The sequence below is a fragment of the Pholis gunnellus genome, assembly GCF_910591455.1.
Source record: "Pholis gunnellus genome assembly, chromosome: 23".
NCBI classification, from domain to species: domain Eukaryota; kingdom Metazoa; phylum Chordata; class Actinopteri; order Perciformes; family Pholidae; genus Pholis; species Pholis gunnellus.
Window position 1 is genome coordinate 6,499,903 of NC_136550.1, and position 19,001 is coordinate 6,518,903.

The 19,001-nt window shown below is 45.4% G+C and overlaps 2 protein-coding genes across 3 annotated transcripts; one reads left to right on the forward strand and one right to left on the reverse strand.

Moving 5' to 3' along the window:
* The first annotated feature begins 113 nt into the window (after window positions 1-113).
* On the forward strand, window positions 114-7,221 carry trip6 (thyroid hormone receptor interactor 6). 2 transcript variants are annotated; one of them, XM_079184372.1, is made up of 11 exons: window positions 114-176; window positions 618-664; window positions 2,614-2,860; window positions 3,044-3,147; window positions 3,246-3,359; window positions 3,444-4,031; window positions 4,269-4,365; window positions 4,464-4,633; window positions 4,732-4,910; window positions 5,006-5,126; window positions 5,233-7,221. In XM_079184372.1, the coding sequence occupies exons 3-11, from the start codon at window positions 2,623-2,625 to the stop codon at window positions 5,362-5,364; spliced, it is 1,743 nt and encodes a 580-aa protein (XP_079040498.1). In that variant the 5' UTR covers window positions 114-176; window positions 618-664; window positions 2,614-2,622; the 3' UTR covers window positions 5,365-7,221. The 2 variants fall into 2 exon arrangements, with proteins under 2 accessions (XP_079040498.1, XP_079040499.1); XM_079184373.1 differs by lacking the exon at window positions 114-176 and having other exon boundaries at window positions 576-664.
* Window positions 7,222-7,715: 494 nt separating this feature from the next.
* sst5 (somatostatin 5) lies at window positions 7,716-8,123 on the reverse strand (the record flags this gene model as incomplete). Its single annotated transcript, XM_079184374.1, has 2 exons — window positions 7,716-7,910; window positions 8,001-8,123. The coding sequence occupies 2 exons, from the start codon at window positions 8,121-8,123 to the stop codon at window positions 7,716-7,718; spliced, it is 318 nt and encodes a 105-aa protein (XP_079040500.1).
* Between the last annotated feature and the right edge of the window lie 10,878 nt (window positions 8,124-19,001).

Genomic DNA, 19,001 nt, shown 5'->3' on the forward strand with positions numbered 1-19,001 from the left:
ACAGCCCCCCCCCCCCCCCCCCCCCCCCCCCCACACACACACACACACACACACACACACACACACACACACACACACACACACACACACACACACAGCGACAGCAGTTACGTCACACATCGGGAATGCAGTGAGGAGCTGCCGCTGCTGCTAAAGGCCTCAGGATCCGTCACAAAGTAGGTGAACGACGCTAAATCTAACAGAAGGGCATCTCGGGGTAACTTTCGCTGACCTTTGGATGTGTATCAGCACCCGTAGATTGCATTTGTGAGGCTCGTTTCGGGCGGTAGGAGTCGGTTTAGTTCATTGTTTGCTCCTCGGTTGCTGAAGTTAGCCTGGAGGCAAGGCACGAGCTCGGCTCGAGTTCAAAACAGGATAGCAAACAAGTAAACAACCCTGTTATTAAAGTTAATTATCCTTCATTTTGGGTTTGTATATTACTTAAGCGGTGTGTTTTAGACGTGACGCACAAAAGGACAGATTTGGACGAGCAGTTAGTCTCTAACGTTATTCATTCGCACGAGAGCTACCGTAACGTTACCGTTAAAAACAGGAACAATAGCACCAATGTGACCTCTCTGTTGTTTTAACAATTTTACATTGTTCTTGTTTTGTAGATGAGACTGAAGGGAAGAGGAGAGCCACTGTGAAGGTACTGTGAAAGGTAGGATATGCTAATAGGATGCTAATGTTGATGGGACGTGCTGTTTACGGATGTAGTTTTTATTTTAAGTTCATTGCCCATGTTTACTCGGGCGTGAGTCATGTTGTCTTCCAGGTATTTTGTTTAATTTAAGTCGCTCACGTCGCTACATTCAGATACATTGTGTCAAATATGTTAAGCTAACCAGAGCGTCTTGCCTTCAAAATAAAAGAGTGGAATTTGTTACAGAATAACTGTGTATAACTTAGAAACATGAGAAACTGAATTCAATTAGCATTTTATACCATTTATTTTAGCTGCATTGGCTTTATTTTTTAAATATATATTTTTTTGTGTTGCCGAAACGCTCACGGTATGGCACTTTATTCTTTGAATTTATTTTAAAAAACCGGATGTCGTCTCTGCTTATTCCCGCGCGCTTGATTCTTGTCGCTGTCATCAACTTTGACATTTCATGAGCAACGAGGAATCCAGGAAGAGGTCCAGCCGAGACAATAAGTGGACAAATGCACAATCTTTGTGTTTTTTAAATGACATTTTAATAAAAACCCTCACCGTCCACTTGAAAACACAGTGATTAAACCGTTGACGTTCATTTCCTGGCCCAGCCATCCTCGGCTTTGACTGTGTGCTCATCCGGATTCAGAGTACTGAATCAAGTCGACTGTGGAAGTGTTGGTCGCTCTCTCCTCCACGTGGTCGCTGTGTAACTTCATGCTGACCCTGCGTGGTTTGATTGCAACTATAACAACCCCATGTATAGAAATAATAAAAGTGAAAAACAAAAGGCTTAAATGTCGTGTTGAAGCATTGCCCCCCCCCCCTCCCCCCCATCCCATGTCTCATCATGTTCTCATCCATCATTATAATCCTCTTACCAACGAGGATTTATGACGACCACACCACCCTCATTCAATCAGTGAGTGGGCTGTTAAACTCTCCACACACTCGTTTTTTGGCTTGTTTATGTGTTTGCAATCCATTTAAACACTGTCAGTCACTCTGGCTCTCCACAAAATGAAGATAAAACGGTACATTCTTCTTTTGTGCAATGAGATATTCTGCATCTCATACCACATGTCGTTCTTAGTCTAAACCTCAGTAGTATTCAGTTTACAGAGATATATATATATATAAATCATTATCAAAAAATGGACTAATCAGCATTAACTGAACATCTTTGCGTGCCGTCTTTAAGGATCTTACTTTTCTTGTTGGGTCATTTTTGACACTTTCCGTACACCGCTGTCATGTATATCAATGTATTTCCTTAAAGATCAGTGAAGGTCCCGAGGTGCAAGTCGGCCCTTTTGTCGGCTCAGCTGTGAGCTGCAGCGTTGTTATTTATCCCACAGAGAATACATAATATATTGTTATGAGCCAGGTGTTCACGTGTACACAGGCGCATATCGTTACGCAACCATTTCCTGTCCTGTTTTTGTCTCCGCTTCATTTGGAAATCAATGATACCAGTGTGTGTGTTTGTGTAAACACCAGAAGACAATAACCATTGTGGCGGACAACAGACCAGGGTAGTAACCACAGAGTCACACCTGTTTGTGTGTCCGTGTAGGAGTTTGTGTGCTGGAGAGTTTGTCTCACTAAGCAAAAAACACACAGACACACACACACACACACGTTTTAGAGGCGAGTGTGCTGGAAATCCCCGAGCCGATCTGAATGGCTGCTCTCTTCCTGCTCCTCAATGCAAAGTCTATTGTTCTGTCCGTGTGGAAACAAAGTGTGAAGCATCCTCTAGTTTCCATTGGTTACTTGTGACATAAACACTCACAGCTGTGCGCAAGCAAATTATGGATAGAAGATGGAAATCCTGCACACTGGCTCAACTGATGATAGGCAAAGTCAATACTGAGGAATGCGTGCATGGTGCAGTCGCGTTAGAATACAAACTTTATTAACAGGGCAACATTTTCTCTTTTTGATCTCAGAAGCCTGCCATGTCCGGTCCCACCTGGCTTCCCCCGAGGACCCTGGATAGCCCCGAGCGAGCCGCCCCCCAGATGTCTCACTCCGCTGGCTCAGCAATCTACCGAGCCCCCAACAAGAAGGGGACGTCCGACTTCCGGCCAAAATATGGCCCCTACGACCAGAACGGAGGAGGTGGTGGTGGAGGAGGAGGAGGTGGTGGTGGTGGTGGTGGGGTGGCCAACAGATACATGGCTACCGGACCCACAGGTAAGAAGACCACCAGTCACATACTGAAGTCACTAATCAGATTCAAATAAGTGTGTAAGTGAGTGTTCAGCTTTTGGTAGGATTTACAAGGTTCTTTGAAGTCATAACAGTGTATTTTCAGAAAGAATTTAGTCATTATTTTGGGAGGGAATTTGTTTTTAATAACTGTTCTCTAACCTGAAGGTGGGCCCATTCATCACTCGTCTAGCGATCACTATTACGCCCCTCCCCAAGGTCCCAAAGAAGACCGCACCTGGGGCCCCCACATGGACAGTTACGAGCTGATGGTGGGTTCGGTTTTCCACGCGCCCATTTAAAAAAAAAAGCATCATTTCAAGTCGAGCAACAGAACAGTTTTCCCAACATGTTCCTTTCTTGCCGTTAGCACCGTGGTCCTGAAAAGCCGGCGGGCTATCACTCCAAAATCGACGCCGATATCGACTCGCTCACCAGTATGCTCGCTGATCTGGACAGCCACCCGCAGGACGCCAGCACACAAGTAGGACAACACACTTTATTTAAACTAAGCGGACACATTTTTTGAGAAGTTGCATACGTACTTAATTGTGTATTTTCCCCACAGCTGTACGACAACGTGCCTTACAACAAGTACCTCTCAGGGGATCACTACAAGCCTGCGCACCAGAGTGCGGGTCCTCCGCCAGGTCGGCCGTCCATGGGCTACCCTCCTCATCCCCAGAGCCAATACCACCCGGCGCCCCGCTACCCCAGCGAGCACCAGCCCCCTCAGTACTCCACCTCCCACCAGCCGGACTACTACTCCCCCTCTCCGACCCCCAAGCCCTACCCTCAGCCCGTCCCGGCGTCCTACACCACGGCCTCGACTCCGACCGGGCCCCGGTTCAGCGTCCAGGTGAAGACGGCTCAGCCCGTCACCTACTCCCAGACGGGGAGGCAGGCCGAGCAGGCCTACACGCCGCCCCCTCCTCGCCAGCACGTGTCCCGGCCCCCTCCCCAGACGAGTCCGCAGGGCTGGTACCCGCCGCATCCCGGCTCGCAAGCGCAGGAGATGCACTCCGAGGTGGTGTACAAGGGGAGCGGCGCGGGACCGGGAGGAAGAGTCATGCAGGCGCCGCAGTCCAAGAGAGGGATGGAAAATCACCAAGCCGGGTCGGGGGTCGCGCAGAGTCCGGCCTATCAGTCCAGCAAGGTAGAGACACGTATACATCTCTAGCCTGTTAGAGGATTATATGTAATTATATGTTTCAATACTTTACTTTGAGAAATGTCAACAGGCTTTTTTTGCAAGCACCCGTACAAGAACAAAACATTTAAATTCATTAATATCTGATAAAACTAAATTATGAATCCAACCAAACGTTGAATGTACAAACCCGGCCTTGAATGTCATAAATATTAAATTAAATTTTGTCGTCTTTCCTTCCAGCAGGTGATAGCAACAACCAGGCCAGAGGAAGAGTTGGATCGACTTACCAAGAAGCTGGTATATGATATGAACCACCCCCCTGTCGAGGACTATTTTGGTACAGTCCTTACTCATTACTTTAACGACCTGTGACGCACTTAAAAAACCTGCCGTCTGGCACTTTAAAGTAACACGCGCTTTCAAATGGCCTTTCAGGCCGCTGCGCCCGGTGCGGCGACAACGTGGTCGGTGACGGCAGCGGCTGCATCGCCATGGAGCAGGTGTTCCACGTGGAGTGTTTCACGTGCATCACCTGCCACGCCCGACTCAGAGGGCAACCCTTCTACGCCCTCGACAAGAAGAGCTACTGTGAGAGCTGTTACATTGTAAGGAAAGCATTGAGTCCATCTCTCGGTAGCGTGAATAGATTCATACGTGTATATCCTTGGTTTATTGTGCACTTGTTTCTACTTTTCTTGCCAAGAGTACGTTAGAGCGCTGTTCAAAGTGCTCCAAGCCCATCCTGGACCGCATCCTGCGGGCCATGGGGAAGGCCTACCACCCTCGCTGTTTCACGTGCGTGGTGTGCAACTGCTGCCTGGACGGCGTGCCGTTCACCGTCGACGCCACCTCTCAGATCCACTGCATCGACGACTTTCACAGGTATGGGAAACATTCAAACGCCGCGATGTTTTGTCGAGCGCAAGGGTGCGTAAAGAAGAAGGTAAACGTCCACGGCTTGTTCTCCCCCCCGACAGGAAGTACGCTCCTCGCTGCTCGGTGTGCGGTGAGCCCATCATGCCCGAACAGGGCCAGGAGGAGACGGTGAGGATCGTGGCTCTGGACCGCAGCTTCCATGTCAACTGTTACATCTGCGAGGTGGGTCGACTGGACAACAAGATCGCACAACAACAACAGGACTGTGCCTTTTGACTTAGCCTGTGATTCATGCAACAAATTCTGTCCCTGATTCTGTGTCCCTCAGGAATGTGGTCTCCTGCTGTCCTCTGAAGGGGAGGGTCGAGGCTGCTACCCGCTGGACGGCCACATCTTGTGTAAGAGCTGCAGCGCCTGCCGCATCCAGGACCTCTCAGCCAAAATCTCCACTGACTGCTAACGCCGCTAGCATCCGGCTCATTATTCACACACACCCACACACACACTATTGATGGTTGCAGACAGGGTGTGCCCCGGGTTTTAACCTGTTGAGGTGCTTCTTTTTTGTTTTTCTTGCTCTGACTACGACATAAACTTTGCTATAGTTCCCTCTGTCGGTATCCAGCTGTACTTCTGTTTGCAGAGGAACCTTTTCTGAGTCCTGATGGAGCGAGCACCTTTTATTCTGATGTCCGACTACATTTACTTTTTTTTTTTTTGGTACACAGCTGCCCCATTTTTCAGGTGTAGTTCAGTATTAGTGTGACAGTGGCCTGACCTGCAGGCAGCTTGGGCTCCACTTACCATTTATCGGTACTGCTCAACTATTCGCTTGCACATCATTATCTTTGTCAAAAACAATGAAAGTATGGAAGGATATCACAGATTAAGACCTGGAAAAAAAAGAGGGTTTTTTTTTTGCAGAGAGGCATCTTAAATGATAATTAGACTTTTCTAAACGTCAACGTTTCCGAAACTGCCTCCAAAACAAGCGTATTAAAAGCACATAATGCAGCAACTGTGACTGTACATAAACCGGCTGGTTTGCCGATGAAACTGTCCCCATGTTAGTGCGGTGAATCTTTGCAGAGACGGAGGCTCATAGCAGGACAAATGTAGAAGACGAGGAATGTGTAGTTAACCGTACAAACTAGTTTTCTTTTTACTTTAGCTTTTATGAAGTGCTAGTACAATATTTGCTAGAACAAACCTCTCAACGTTACAGCATCATGTTTAGTTGGAGTTCATCACAGGATTGTTGCCATTTCTTCTTCTTTTAAAAAAAAAAAAAAAATCATCCACGATAACATTTCTGAATGTCTACGAAACACAATCTTTTGTTTAACACTTGTTGTTGGTTTGATACTTGACTGTTACATTGAAGACGGTGGTGCAATGAAGTCGGATGCTTTCTTTTTGTCTTAGGAAAACAGGGTGTCGGTCACTTGTGTGGTTTGAAAGCACCCTGCTGTTTGAAGCTTGAGCCTTACGTGAAGAACTTTGTACACGTGTCATTTGGAGGAAGCATGAAACTAAAGTTTTACTCAAATTTGAAAATGATTTTGGGTGAATAGATTTACTTTACAAATACTTTTACACGTTGGTTGTTCTTTATATTTGACTAAAAATAACAGTGGACATAAATTTGATGTATTTTTACCACACAGACTGATTTCTTTGTTCACCCTTGCACGAGACTTTGGCGCTTCAGTATTTGTTATGATCGTGTTTTAACCTCCGTCTCTCCGTCCTGATGTTGTTTGTTTAACTTAAAGGGCCAGAGAAGCTTTGAAAGCCTTATCTCAAGGATGTCATTCAGTTTCATAATCATTTTTTTGAAACTGGGTTTGTCTGTGAATTCTGCTTTTTATTTTTTATTTTTGATCATGCTAAAACGGTTCCGTTGCATTTTTTTCATCTCTTAATTTATTTACTGCATCAATCTGTGTTTGATCATCACGGTTATCATTTCATGAATGCTCCCAAGTGTCTTTTCTTTTTTTTTTATTATATCCCAGCCCACGCCAACTCTTGTGTCATACTCCTCAAATCACATCATTTAGTTTTCTTTACACTCGAATCGTTTAATATCCTCACTGTGTTCAGTTTGAAATGCTGTGAATTTGGAGCTTGTAGATCAACGCAGCAGACGTCTGTCCACCGATGACTTCATGCGGAGAAGAAGGGCCATTTTGTACCCAATAAACAGGTCGTTGATGTAGAAATGGCAGTCACGTTAACGGGAGAGCGCGTTGAACACACGGGTGGATTTTATCCTAATACCGGTTGTAGTAACAAAATTATTAAAATGTCAACAAGTCAATTGTTTTGTTTGTCACTTTTTATACAAATGCAGTTCAGAACTTGAAGGGGCACTCCACTGATTTGTCACCAGATTACCTGCAGGGTCTGACAAAATATGCAATTAAGTTGCATTATGGGACATGTAGGATCCAGTGTTTAGGATATCTCAGACCTTCAATCCTAATGACTCTTGTTTAATTGAATCTCGTGTAAGTCTACAAACTTTTGCGGAAGTGCAATAAAACAAATAACAGGAATACCCCTTTAAGGAACAAAAACATTAAACAGCCTTTTAAATCAGAAAAATGTATTTTAGCCACTGTATACATCCCTTCCAATCTGAAAACACACAACCTTATGACTGTTATAATTGGCAAAACACATGTATGTTTAGCATCTTGCAATAAATGACAAAGTGAGCAAACACGGGATGAATTTATCCTTAAAAAGTACATTTAAAAACAAAAGTACTCCAGCTGGAACAGCTTTTTTTTGCCTGTGTGTGTATTAACACGAGGTGAACGTTTTCCAGAAGAAGTTGCGACAGCCGGCCTTCCGCTCTCTGTGGGCGAGGGGGAGATGTCGCCGCATCACCTCCTGCCTCACTCCCTCCCCCTCCAGCTCCAGCTCGGGGAGCATCTCGTCTCCTCTCGCGGCCGTCAGCTCCGACACAAACTTCAGCAACAGCAAGTAAGCGAGATCCTAAAAGGACGACAGAAAAAGAACTAAATAACATCTCACGCCCCTGGTTCCAGCCATTTAATAAGTATTTGCAATATGTAACCCACTCACCTGGTCGTTTGCCACGTCTGCTCTTAGTGTCAGCATGTCTCTGCGTGGAGCACCGCTGACCTGCACCAGCAGCACGGAGGAAATCAAGGCCACAACAAGAACCTGCACCTGAGAGCCGAGCATCTCCACCTCTTTAACGGATGAACTCCTGTATCCTCTTTTCAAAAAGTCCAGAACTGTGGAACCGAGAAGAAAGTGGCGACGGTGGAAGAGCTGAGCGTTGGCACTTGTTTGAGTGGGATGTGGTTGGAGCTGATAAATAAGCCTCTTCATCTTCAAACCCTCCTCATCCTCACGCCAACAAAGGCAGGCGATTGGTGGAGAGGAACAGCGGGTGAGGGAATGAGGAGGTGTGTGTGTGTGTGTGTGTGTGGTGAACAGAAGTGTCATCGGACAGGATAAGGTCATCGTTGACCACGACTACGTGGACAGAACTGCTCAAAGGTCTGACGTTAGCGACCAACTAACTTTACATTATGAATATTACAAAGCTAATCCAATGACCTTCTGTCCGTGGCGGTTAGCGACGCCAGCTTCGTAGGTGCCCCTGAACTCGACGTGAGGCCTTCGTGCTGCGCGGCATTTTCGTTAATGACACAATGTGACTCAAATGTTAATGAGGCTGCTCGAGCACTCTGCCACCCTTTAATGCCGTCACTTTGAGTCAGCGGAGAACAAACCTCTAAATGTCAGACTGCAAAAACAAAACACTTTATGTAAGTGTTTGCTCGAGAGGTGAAAAACTGGAGAGGGATTTGAAAATACATTCATCACATACAGATGTAATATGCTGCTTTTCTTTTTTACAGGAACAACAATGCCAGCCAAGTCAAACAAGAGCATCAACCATTGATGAACAAAGCACAATTATCGCTCATTCTTTAAATAGTGACCTTTCCTTCACCACAGGGATGTCACTGATTACTCGGCCTTTAATAGTGACATAACTTGACTTTAAGCAACATTTTCGGAGTAGTGGGGGACCGTCGTGACCGCAGGCGTCCAGCTGTGCCGCTCCAGGTGGATGGAAGGAGAAGGGGTCCAACACCTCCAACGCCTACGTGATGGAAAATAGTGTCAGTTTGTCAGGGTTAATTAAACAACTTCACCTGTGGTTAACAGGAAGCACTTCCTCCTGCTGATTTGGACATAACTCACATAATTCATTCATTTCAGTATTTTATTCTAGGCCTACATGTCAAGCTGGCGAGTCAAACATTTCAACGGGCACAAATTCCCAGAGCAACATCTTTGCAAAACACACTTTCATACAAATACAAGGGAAGGATTGATCTCAGTTTGTCTTGTGATTTGCGCAACGTTTACAGGATTTTCCCTTATGAAATGACAATGCATGCATTGTATTCACATCCAACTGTTGCTGAGTTAATGTCATCTGAATGTGAAGAAAGCTGCTCAGTAAGAAATCTATTCGGGGGGAAAAGTAGACCGACCTCACTGGGCTGATTGTAGCTACTTTATATACTGTCGGGTAGTTTTATTTACAGGAATGCATCATATTCTACTTGGCTTAAGAAGTTGGAGATATTTCTCAACGTATACTTATGTAGGGGAGTACAAGTTCAATATTTGCCTGTGAGGTGAAGTCCAGGAGAAGAATAAAGCTGCATAAAATGTTTCAGTGATACGGTTTGTCCACTGGGTGTCGCTGTTAGACTATTTCAAATCGACTCCATTCACTCCAATGAATCAACACTAAAAGCCTCGTGAGATATCTGTGTTCCGCTAATTAACTTTGAGGTGAATCACAAGCTGTGTTCATAAAGACGAAGGCTACAGAAAACGGAAGTGTGTGCTAATTAGCTTGCACAAAAATGGCGACTGACGGCTTTCAAATCGAGACCAACTTCAACTCAGTCTAGGTTTTAGTCTTACAAAAAACAATGAAAGTACGTTTCCATATTCTGTGTGGGTGAGTTCCAACGTGAAATATAAACGCATTGTTTAATTGCAGCCTCGTGCAAAGACTTTGTCATACGTGCCCATGTGACGTTTTAATTAGTTTCAGCTTGGTGTTGCTGCTCGCCTCACCTGTCCGTGTCGCCGCTCCAGTGCCGACAGGTGAGACCATAGTTCAGTAACAGAGAGTGGTACCAGAAAGCTGAAATACCTGGTTCGCTATACACAACAGTACACTCCGGAGGGTCCTTCAGGAGGCTCCTGGGGGGGGGCTGCAGGCAATAAGTGGATATTACTTCAGCCATGCATATGAAATGTTTTCCTTTCAATTTAATATATTACCTGCCCATGTACAGAGTTTTATATGTCAGGGGAAATATATTTGAGAGCTCCTGTCTAAATATACAGGATATGAAGGTCTACAATACAGTGTGGAATAAGATGGAGAAATTACTGTTTGCTACTTATTCTATTGCTTTCCTTAATACATCATATGCCTGTGTAGAGCAGAGTGATATGGCTGAAATGACTGCAATTCTACCACAGTAATGTTAATTTTGATGATGTCAAATATAATTTTATAATGGGGCATATTGTTCAAGATTATACATAAAGTAATCAAATGTATGTGCAAGTTAATTCATTGTGTCTGACTGCAATGCAGCCACCAAAGTATGCAGATATAAACTAATCTTTCCTATAATTTGCCTATAATATTCATATAATCATGATACACTTCCACAGAAAGTCTTTAATGTTAAAATCTTGCCCAGCCCAATTGCATGCGTTTGTAATGAAGAAGGTCAAAGGTACGCTGAAACATCTGAATGACCTCCTCACATGATTTTCAAATTCAAATAACCCTTTACTACATTTATTTTGGAGTTAGTTTTGAATTTCTGCCGTTCTTAATATTTCCAGGAATGTTTCAGACCAAATGTCTCGAGCGTCACTTCTGGCTTTCTGTCCGGTCCAGCTTCCTTGGCCCGAAGAGCGGTTTTCACTTTGAAGGTGCGTTTCTTCATCCTCTTTGACTAAATGTGAACCAGAGAAGTCCTCAGCAGATGGAAGAAGCTCTGTTCAGGTATCCAAGAAAGGACCCGCTGATGACCTTTTTTCACCGTAAACCACCAGACCAGCATGGATTCCACTTCTTGTCCGATCAGGAGGCCGCGCTCTGTGGTTACGCTGTCTCAATGAACGATGCCGGAGACCTGGTGTTTCGGGCCTCCTTCCTGGCCTGTCACGTCCACAGCGAGGTAGATTTGTCTCCGTTCTTCTGTGCTTTAATACGTCCGCAGGATTTGCATTCCTCTTCTGTGTCCCTCCTCTGCAGAGAGGAACGGACTATCACCTGCGTCTGTGGTTCGTGAGCCTGCAGGCGGATGGGAAGGTGGCGACGTTTCCCTTCCAGCTCCACTGCTCGCTCCCGGGCCGATGGAGCGCCAGAGAGATCGTCTGTGAGGAAAACTACATGGAGGTATGTCATCACATCCTAGGAAAATATTAATATTTATATGTGAAGGTATATCAAGCCTTGTATTTTCCTCAGGTGTCCATTCAGCAGCCTAACCTGCCCATTACATCCAAAAATAAGAAGGTTAGTAAATGGCAAAGACAGAGACAAATAGTTGCTTCCTGTGTGCAGCACATATATATGGTTTTATGTGATGTTTTGCTCTACGGCTTCACAAACGCGTTGGCTTCTTTGTCACTGAGCAGGGCGCTGACGAGGCCGACGTGGCTGTGATGTTCCACAGAGATGACCGGCCCCCAGAGGAGGCGGAGGTCTTGACCCTGATGGAGGCTGCTGCTCTGGGCTGCCCCGTCTCACTGCGTGGCTCTCGCCTCACCCTCCGCTGTCCCTACTCCTCCCCTCTCTCATACTTTGTCAAGGTGCTAAGAGGCGGAGGGATTTGGCCTTCATATTCACTTTTAAATCCTTGCTTTTAGTGTCAGTGCTTTGTTTTTTTTTATTTTTCTGGATGCTGTGTGTGTGTTGGGTTTTTTTTCCCAGGAGAAGGGAGTGGATTCAGAGATCATCAGAGCAACCATCCTGTATCGACTCCAGAGCAACTTCCTCGCTGTTGACGCCGCTATTTCCTGTGCTCTGAGTTAGTACGGCTCATCAGTTTTACATGATTTGACAACTGCAGAGTACCAGAGTGAAATGTCTCCTCTGTCCCGTGTCTCACCCCTAGACGAGGCTACAGCAGATGGGTCCGACCTGCTGTGGACTGCCCCTTATGTCCCGCCGGCGTTAGTCCGTGGTCGGTTCAGGGGCAGAGGCTTGAGCGTCGGAGTGAACGGCCAAACTCTGAGTGAGTCTGAAATTGAAAAGAGGGGATTCAACATCAGCCTGCAGGAGGGGAGAGTGGAGGTCAGGATTCCTGCAGGAGAGCATGGAGGACACATTAAGGTAAAGAAATAAGATCGAACATGATAATTCTCAAATTTCTGCTCATTTCTTGGCTTACATCCTCTTATTTGTCCTAAGTGTCGCCAATCGCTTGCAAAGCAGTTTGGAATGCACTTGATTTGTTCGAAAGGAGCGGTACAAATAAAGTTTGCTTGATTGCTGTGATTCTTCCAGAGCGGCGTTGTGAGGGGACGGTACGGCCAGTCCGTGTCAGCGGATCTGTTCTTCATGAGTCAGTGGGAGGACGAGCGCTGGCCTCTCACACAGCATCGCTCCTTCAGGCACCTACAGACGCCTCTCGTCCCACAAAGCCCAGTCCTCACCAACAGTACGGCCATGTTAACGTACTCCTCTATGCATATTTCATTCATAAAAAATACAGATTGTGCATCAGGGCTGGGTGATAAGTCAGTATCCTTTCACACAATAAGGCTGGTTGCATTGCAAAGCTGCACTTTCTGCTCTTACTGGGCAATAATAATGTGAACAATGTTACAAAATTGTAAAAATTGTCTCTATTTCTTTGTACTTTGTGTTGAATACACTGCAGTCATTGATGTCTCTCTCCCTCCACAGACACAGTGTCCTCTGAGGGATTGTTCTCCGTCACTTTAGGCCTCTTTGCGCCTGATGTTTCCCTGCGGAAGGTGACAGTAGATGGTGCTGGTGACCTTTTAGCGTGGACCCACAGTGACACAGACGACCTCAGTGTCTCCAGGGTCTCCTACTTCAACGGGAGCTACTCCTACCAGCTCAGTTTCCCGTTGTCGCACCCGAAACTAATCCCAGCGGTGAGATTAACCAACACTGACCCTTTGCTATTATGTGTAGAAGTTCAAAACTCTCTCAAACACCCTGCTGTCTCATCCCAGTATATAGGTGAAGGCTATGAGACGTACACTCTGTCTTTTACCTTTATTCTTACCATCTTACCCAGCGGAGAGGTGTTTTACCATCAAGCCACGATAGAGCCGAGTGTTGAATACACGGGTGAGTGATTTGTCACCGTTGCTTCAGACCAGCTGGTGCAGTTTAAATCAACACACTGTGGATTCCCTGTCTACCCTGGTGCAGCTCCGGGTTCCCCCAAGCTGCAGGGGAAGTGCACCGAGAGCAGCCTGCTGGTGCTGCTGCACCACGGGGCCCAGAGTGAGCTGCACTGGGAGCTCTTCCTCGGGGCTCGCAAACTGGACTGGGACCTGGTGGAGACGGGTGGGTTCCTGGTGGAGGCGGCGAACGACTACCTGACCGTGGAGATCCCCGTCCACAGCGCCGGGATGAACTATGTGGTGATCAGTCGTAGTTTTTCAGCTGATGTGACGTAGCGGATAATTCAGTTGTTGCTTTACTTTAGCAGCATCTTTGGGAGGATAGTTTACCTTATGCTCAGGTAACGAGCAGTTTTTCAGAGGAACAGAAAGATTGCTAGCATAAACGTTCTCTTAGTTTCTTAAAAGCATCTTAATGCAAAGAGAGGATTTTAATACATTTATTTTATATAAATATCTTGACTCCAGGGTAATTCACTTTCCAAGAATCCTGCCGTCACTCCATCTTATCGCTGCTGTAAACATTCACATGTGCTCCTTTTCTTTCCCCATGCAGGATCTGACTTTGCGGGGTCTCGTCTCTGGAGTGGAAGTGTCTGTTGTGGACGCAGAGTCTCTGAAAGTGATGGACACTCTTGTCCATGAATGCACCTTTCCTGTTCTAGAGCTCCTAGGTACAAACCACAAGCTCGAACTAAAGCGACATTGTAGTTTATAATAATCTTGACACTCGCAGTGTTTCTCTTGACAGTATGTTTGCCAGAAGGGAGGATGGTGGCAGTAGTGGACACCACCCACACCGTCCCGCCCACCAACCCCAACCGGACCACCCTATTGGAACCCAGCTGTGTTCCCGTTGAGACGGACAGTGCCAGAGCCCTGTTCAGCTTCAGCCTGGACTCCTGTGGGACGACTGTAACTGTGAGATACCTTTTAATTAATAGAAAGCCACGTAATAAATCTGCTCTCAGGCGTGTTTTCTAATCTCCTCATATTTCCTCAGACTGAGGGAAATGTCCTTGTTTATGAAAACCAGATCAGTTACCCTCAAGATTTTCTTCCTTTGGATGACCCTCTCATACACAGAGATTCTCCGTACAGGTGAGAAACTCACCGACTGAACTCGGTCTGTCTTTAAATGACAGTGTTGACGTAAGTCTGGTCTGTTTTTAGGCTGACAATTCAGTGTCGCTACCCAGCGAACCATAGTAGTACTCTGGCTCTCCAGCACCCTTTGAACTCCTCTCTGGACCTTTCATCAGTACCAGTCAAACGCACACGCAGGGAAGCTGCAAACACAGGTGTGTGTGTGTGTGTAAAACTGTGACTTCAGTTGTTTTTTAAAAAATAAGATACCATTCAAGCTGTGACTCATATTTCATATTAATTATGTAAATGTGTGATGTTCTCCAATCTAATCAGCCCAAAGAAGATGGAGAGTGAACTTGGAGGGGCAGCAGAACCAAAATCTAGGTAGTGAAACTGTAATTCAATCATTAACACTGTGCTTAATGTTCTACACAAATCTACTTTGTATTGAAACTTAAATGAGTAATTTACTCATTAAAGTTGGTGTAATGAACACCATGTTTAACCTCTTGTCTCTTATCTGGAGTTTCAGTGTGGACCACATGGACGCTTGTCTCCATCCTGCTGCTACTGATGCTCTGCACATGGGTTTCTTTATACGTGACCTGTGAGCTAAATAAATGAACACTGTTTTGTTTTAAGTCATTTTATATATTTACTCGTTTATCCTGGCAAGATTTGAGAAATGCAATGAAAAGGTACAGTCTCTTTGGAAACATGTAATCCATTCTGTGATTGTTTAATTATTCATTATAGACTACTTACGTATTCTATAACACTCGCTTTTCCTACTGAAATAGACTGGTGCTTTTTAAAATGCCAGGGCCAAATAATGTGTTAAAGGTAAAGCAGACAGAAACCTTAACCTCATTAGCTGGAATAGACCTTTTTCATGGCATGACATAGCAGGTTAAATTAATAACATGAATTATATCTGCAGTAACTTTTGGCATTCTGGTTCAAGGGCCCTGGTATCAAACATGCTGCTTACTGAGACATTTACATGAGCCATCGTTGATGTCATGTTGCATCTGAAATGTTCTACTGTGGTCTCTCAGGATGTTGAGTTCTTCACATTTAAGTTCCACCGGATTGCGAGAAATGAAGGAAAGGACAGCAATGCTCTGAACAAAACATGTTCTCTCTCCCAGAGGAGGAATGATTTTTATTTCCGCTGTGGATGTAAAAAAAAAAAAATCAGTGATCTGTACAGGGTTAATGTCAACGCACATTTTCCACAAATAAATAGTTTTATTAACATACACTAAGTTGTTGCACCAAGTACTTAAAGAATTTTGCATTGACGATATCCAGAGTTCATGCATTACATCAAAATACACTTGGAGAACATTGTCACTCTGAAATTCTGCTACGGATTCAGGTAAAAGGAGACAGTTAGACAAAAACTGTTTCTTTAATTCCACAGATTCATCTAAACCTGGGGTCTAGATGAATCAATGCAACTCTACCTCAGACAGCACAGAGTCAGCGGTCTTGTAAATGATTTCAGATTTTTGCACAGCTTCCTCTGCAGCCACAAAAGGCTTTACAACTTTTCTATATGCATACGTCACAACCGATAACTTGGTTTGATTACATTTCAGTCTCAAACCTTCAACCTTTTCTACTACTTTTCTGCTACAGTGGCAGTTTTCTGCCACTGCAGCAGTATAGCACAGTTGTGAATGAGCTTTGGGTTGTTTGAGCTACTCCACCTATTACATGCCTTTGTCCTAACATGTTAGAGTCTCAATGACAAATTTAGAGTATTAAAGGTAACCAGGTCTTCTGGTGCATCTGGTAGTGGACTCTAGGGTGGGAGACTGTACACCTAGAGAACAAACAAACGTTGTCGGCACATACATGTTGAGGTTGTGGTTCATTCAGCTCAACAGGGGGAATCCCCTACCTTCAGTGGAGTTTGCAGAATGCACAATACTGCCAACACCATCTGTGTCAGACTCAATCCTAAACACTGAGAAGAGGAGAAACAGTCCAACTAGAGGTTATGTACAGTGTATTGTGACCCTGCAAGACAAGATGGATACATTTGCATTCATAAGTAGGTGAGGGAGAAATAAATAAAAAGAGTTGGGATTGAAGATATACCTGTCAATATTATTGCCGGACCCTGCTGGATCAGCTTTGATAAATCGGTTAATTCACCAACCAATCAGAGGCCTTCAGGCTTTACACATGTGTATCTCGTTAGCAATCAAGCTCACGGTCAGTCAGTTGCAGGTGATGAGGTTGGAGTTGCCTTTCAGCCTTAATGGGTGAGGAGACTTATAAAAGCTGTTGCAGCAGACAGCAGACACATAGTCCCACCTCGACCAGGATATACACAAAGCAAGTGGGTCACTTTAGCACGTGTTGGTTGGCAGGTGTAGTTCTCTAGCAGCTAGCTTTAGACTCTGCCAACACATCCATTGCGATGGCTTTTGGGTTCTGCTTAGGGTAAGTATATTTTTTTGTGGCACCCTACAGTCTATTAAGCTTTATTTGTGCATCTTTATTTGCATGCAGGAGACACGTGCTCTTGTCTTGCAGTGCGTCCTTACTCCTGTCTGTGTGGTCCACTACACAATGTTCTGGCATCCCCGAAGGTAACTGACACATTTGGCTCGTTGATCCTACAATAACTAATAGAACCTCCGTATTTTGACCGTCGCTTTGTTTGTGCACACAGGAGCTCTTCACATGCAGTGTCGCGATCGTTACTTCATGATAACTGTCGACCTCTCCTTCACTGGGGAGGAACCTCTCTTTGAGGCCGTTGGTGAGTCCTGCACATCATGCTGGGCCATCACCGTCTGCAACGGGATAACATGTGCTGTGAGGGGAATTATGCGTTTTAGGAGTTGTATCCAAACTTACTCCACATGCATCTATGAAATCAGTTTGTAGTCTAGTTAGAAATCCATCCTTTCTCTACTTTTCATAAGAACAGGTTTGGACATATTAAGCTGCCTTGCTCGTGTGATATTTGTCTTCCAGATGGGACGGGTGTGTACGCCATCACTAGGCAGTATGCAGCTCAGTGTGGCTACAGCGTCAGACTTCTCCCTCTACAGGGCTACGTGGAGCTCCGAGCCTCTTACTTCAGCTGTCACACTGACAACCAGGTGCGTGCAAATTGCATATGAAACTGTAATTTTTTTTACTTTTACTGTACAGACTAGGTGTTTTCTACTTGGCTCTTTTAGGATGACGAGGTCTTCTTGTTTAACTTCAACCTGACTGTGACGCGTGACGGATGGGAGGACCGCTATGCCCTGAACAAGACCTGTTCTCCCTCTCTCCCCTGGTCTCCCAGAGAAATTACCTGTGAGGAAAACTACATGGAGGTAAGCTGGTTTTCTTTTTCCTCTTTACATTTTACTCATTTAATAGTTGCAGATGTTTACTAATTATGACTTCTTCCCAGGTGTCTGTGAGGAGTGAAGTCGCCTGTCCCGCTCGGACAGTAAAGGATGACTGGAGTGCTCTTAAACCTGTATGTTTTAAAACTGCTGCCTAAATGTCTCATTCTGTGCAGTAAAGTGTCACCTTGTTTTGCTTTTTAAGACTTTAAATCCCTTCCCAGGCACATAGCTCCACCACCTCAGACTGGCAGGTGACGTTTCAGAGAAATGCGGAGCAGTTGCCGCCCATGAACCTCTCGGACGCTCGCAAGCAGGGCTACGCGTTTGGCTTGACCGATAGCAGGCTGGTGTTTCGTACTCCGTACGGGCAACCTGAATCATTCAGCACTAAGGTAAACCACTGATGCATACATCTGTCTTGTGAAGTTGAGTTCAAGCAGGTTTTTATCGAGTGTCTCTCTCTCTCTCTCTCCAGGTGAATGGCGTTCCGGTAGAGGAGGTCCATGCAACGCTGTTCTCCAGACAAAGCTGGGTTGTCCTCATGGTCGACCTGGTGACTGCTTGCTCCATGTGTCAGTATTACAATATTTTCTGCTGTATCGAGGGGATAAGAAGCAAGACGAGTAAAGCTATAATAACAAAAGTGTAACGCCCACAGATGAAGGCTCTTATGACAGCGGCTACGTGGTGTGGCAAACTCCTGAGGCGCCGTACCCGAGTCTTCACGGAACACAACTCAACATTGGTCTCAATGGTGAACTTGTGGCGCAGCCAGTTGCAGAGGACAGACACTTTGTTGTGGGGAACATTAACGCCACAGTCCAGATAAGCGTCCCCTTAACTGCTGAAGGAGGATACAGGAAGGTCAGAAGACACTTAGTAGATGAAGACTAACTTGAAACCAGACGCATCAGAATTTTTGGCCATGTTTTACCAGTTCTCTAAGTATTCTCCCTGCGTCTGTTTCAGAGCTTCGTGCATGGCGATCTCTTTGAGATTTACGTGTTTCATCTCTACTTGGAGCAAATCCTGGTGGATGAGGATCTCGTAGAAACCAGAGTACGATTCCAAAGGACTCTGTCCACTCCCCCGCTGCCACACCCCGTTTTCACTGAAAACCGAACTGTTGTTGACGAACTCGAATTCACGATCTACCTCG

Bases quoted from the DNA above. Each gene is read 5' to 3' on its own strand.
- trip6 (XM_079184372.1), top strand. From the start codon at position 2,623: ATGTCCGGTCCCACCTGGCTTCCCCCGAGGACCCTGGATAGCCCCGAG. The intron at 4,634-4,731 runs GTAAGGAAAGCA...TTTCTTGCCAAG, and splicing joins ACTGTGAGAGCTGTTACATT to AGTACGTTAGAGCGCTGTTC. The intron at 5,127-5,232 runs GTGGGTCGACTG...TGTGTCCCTCAG, and splicing joins TCAACTGTTACATCTGCGAG to GAATGTGGTCTCCTGCTGTC.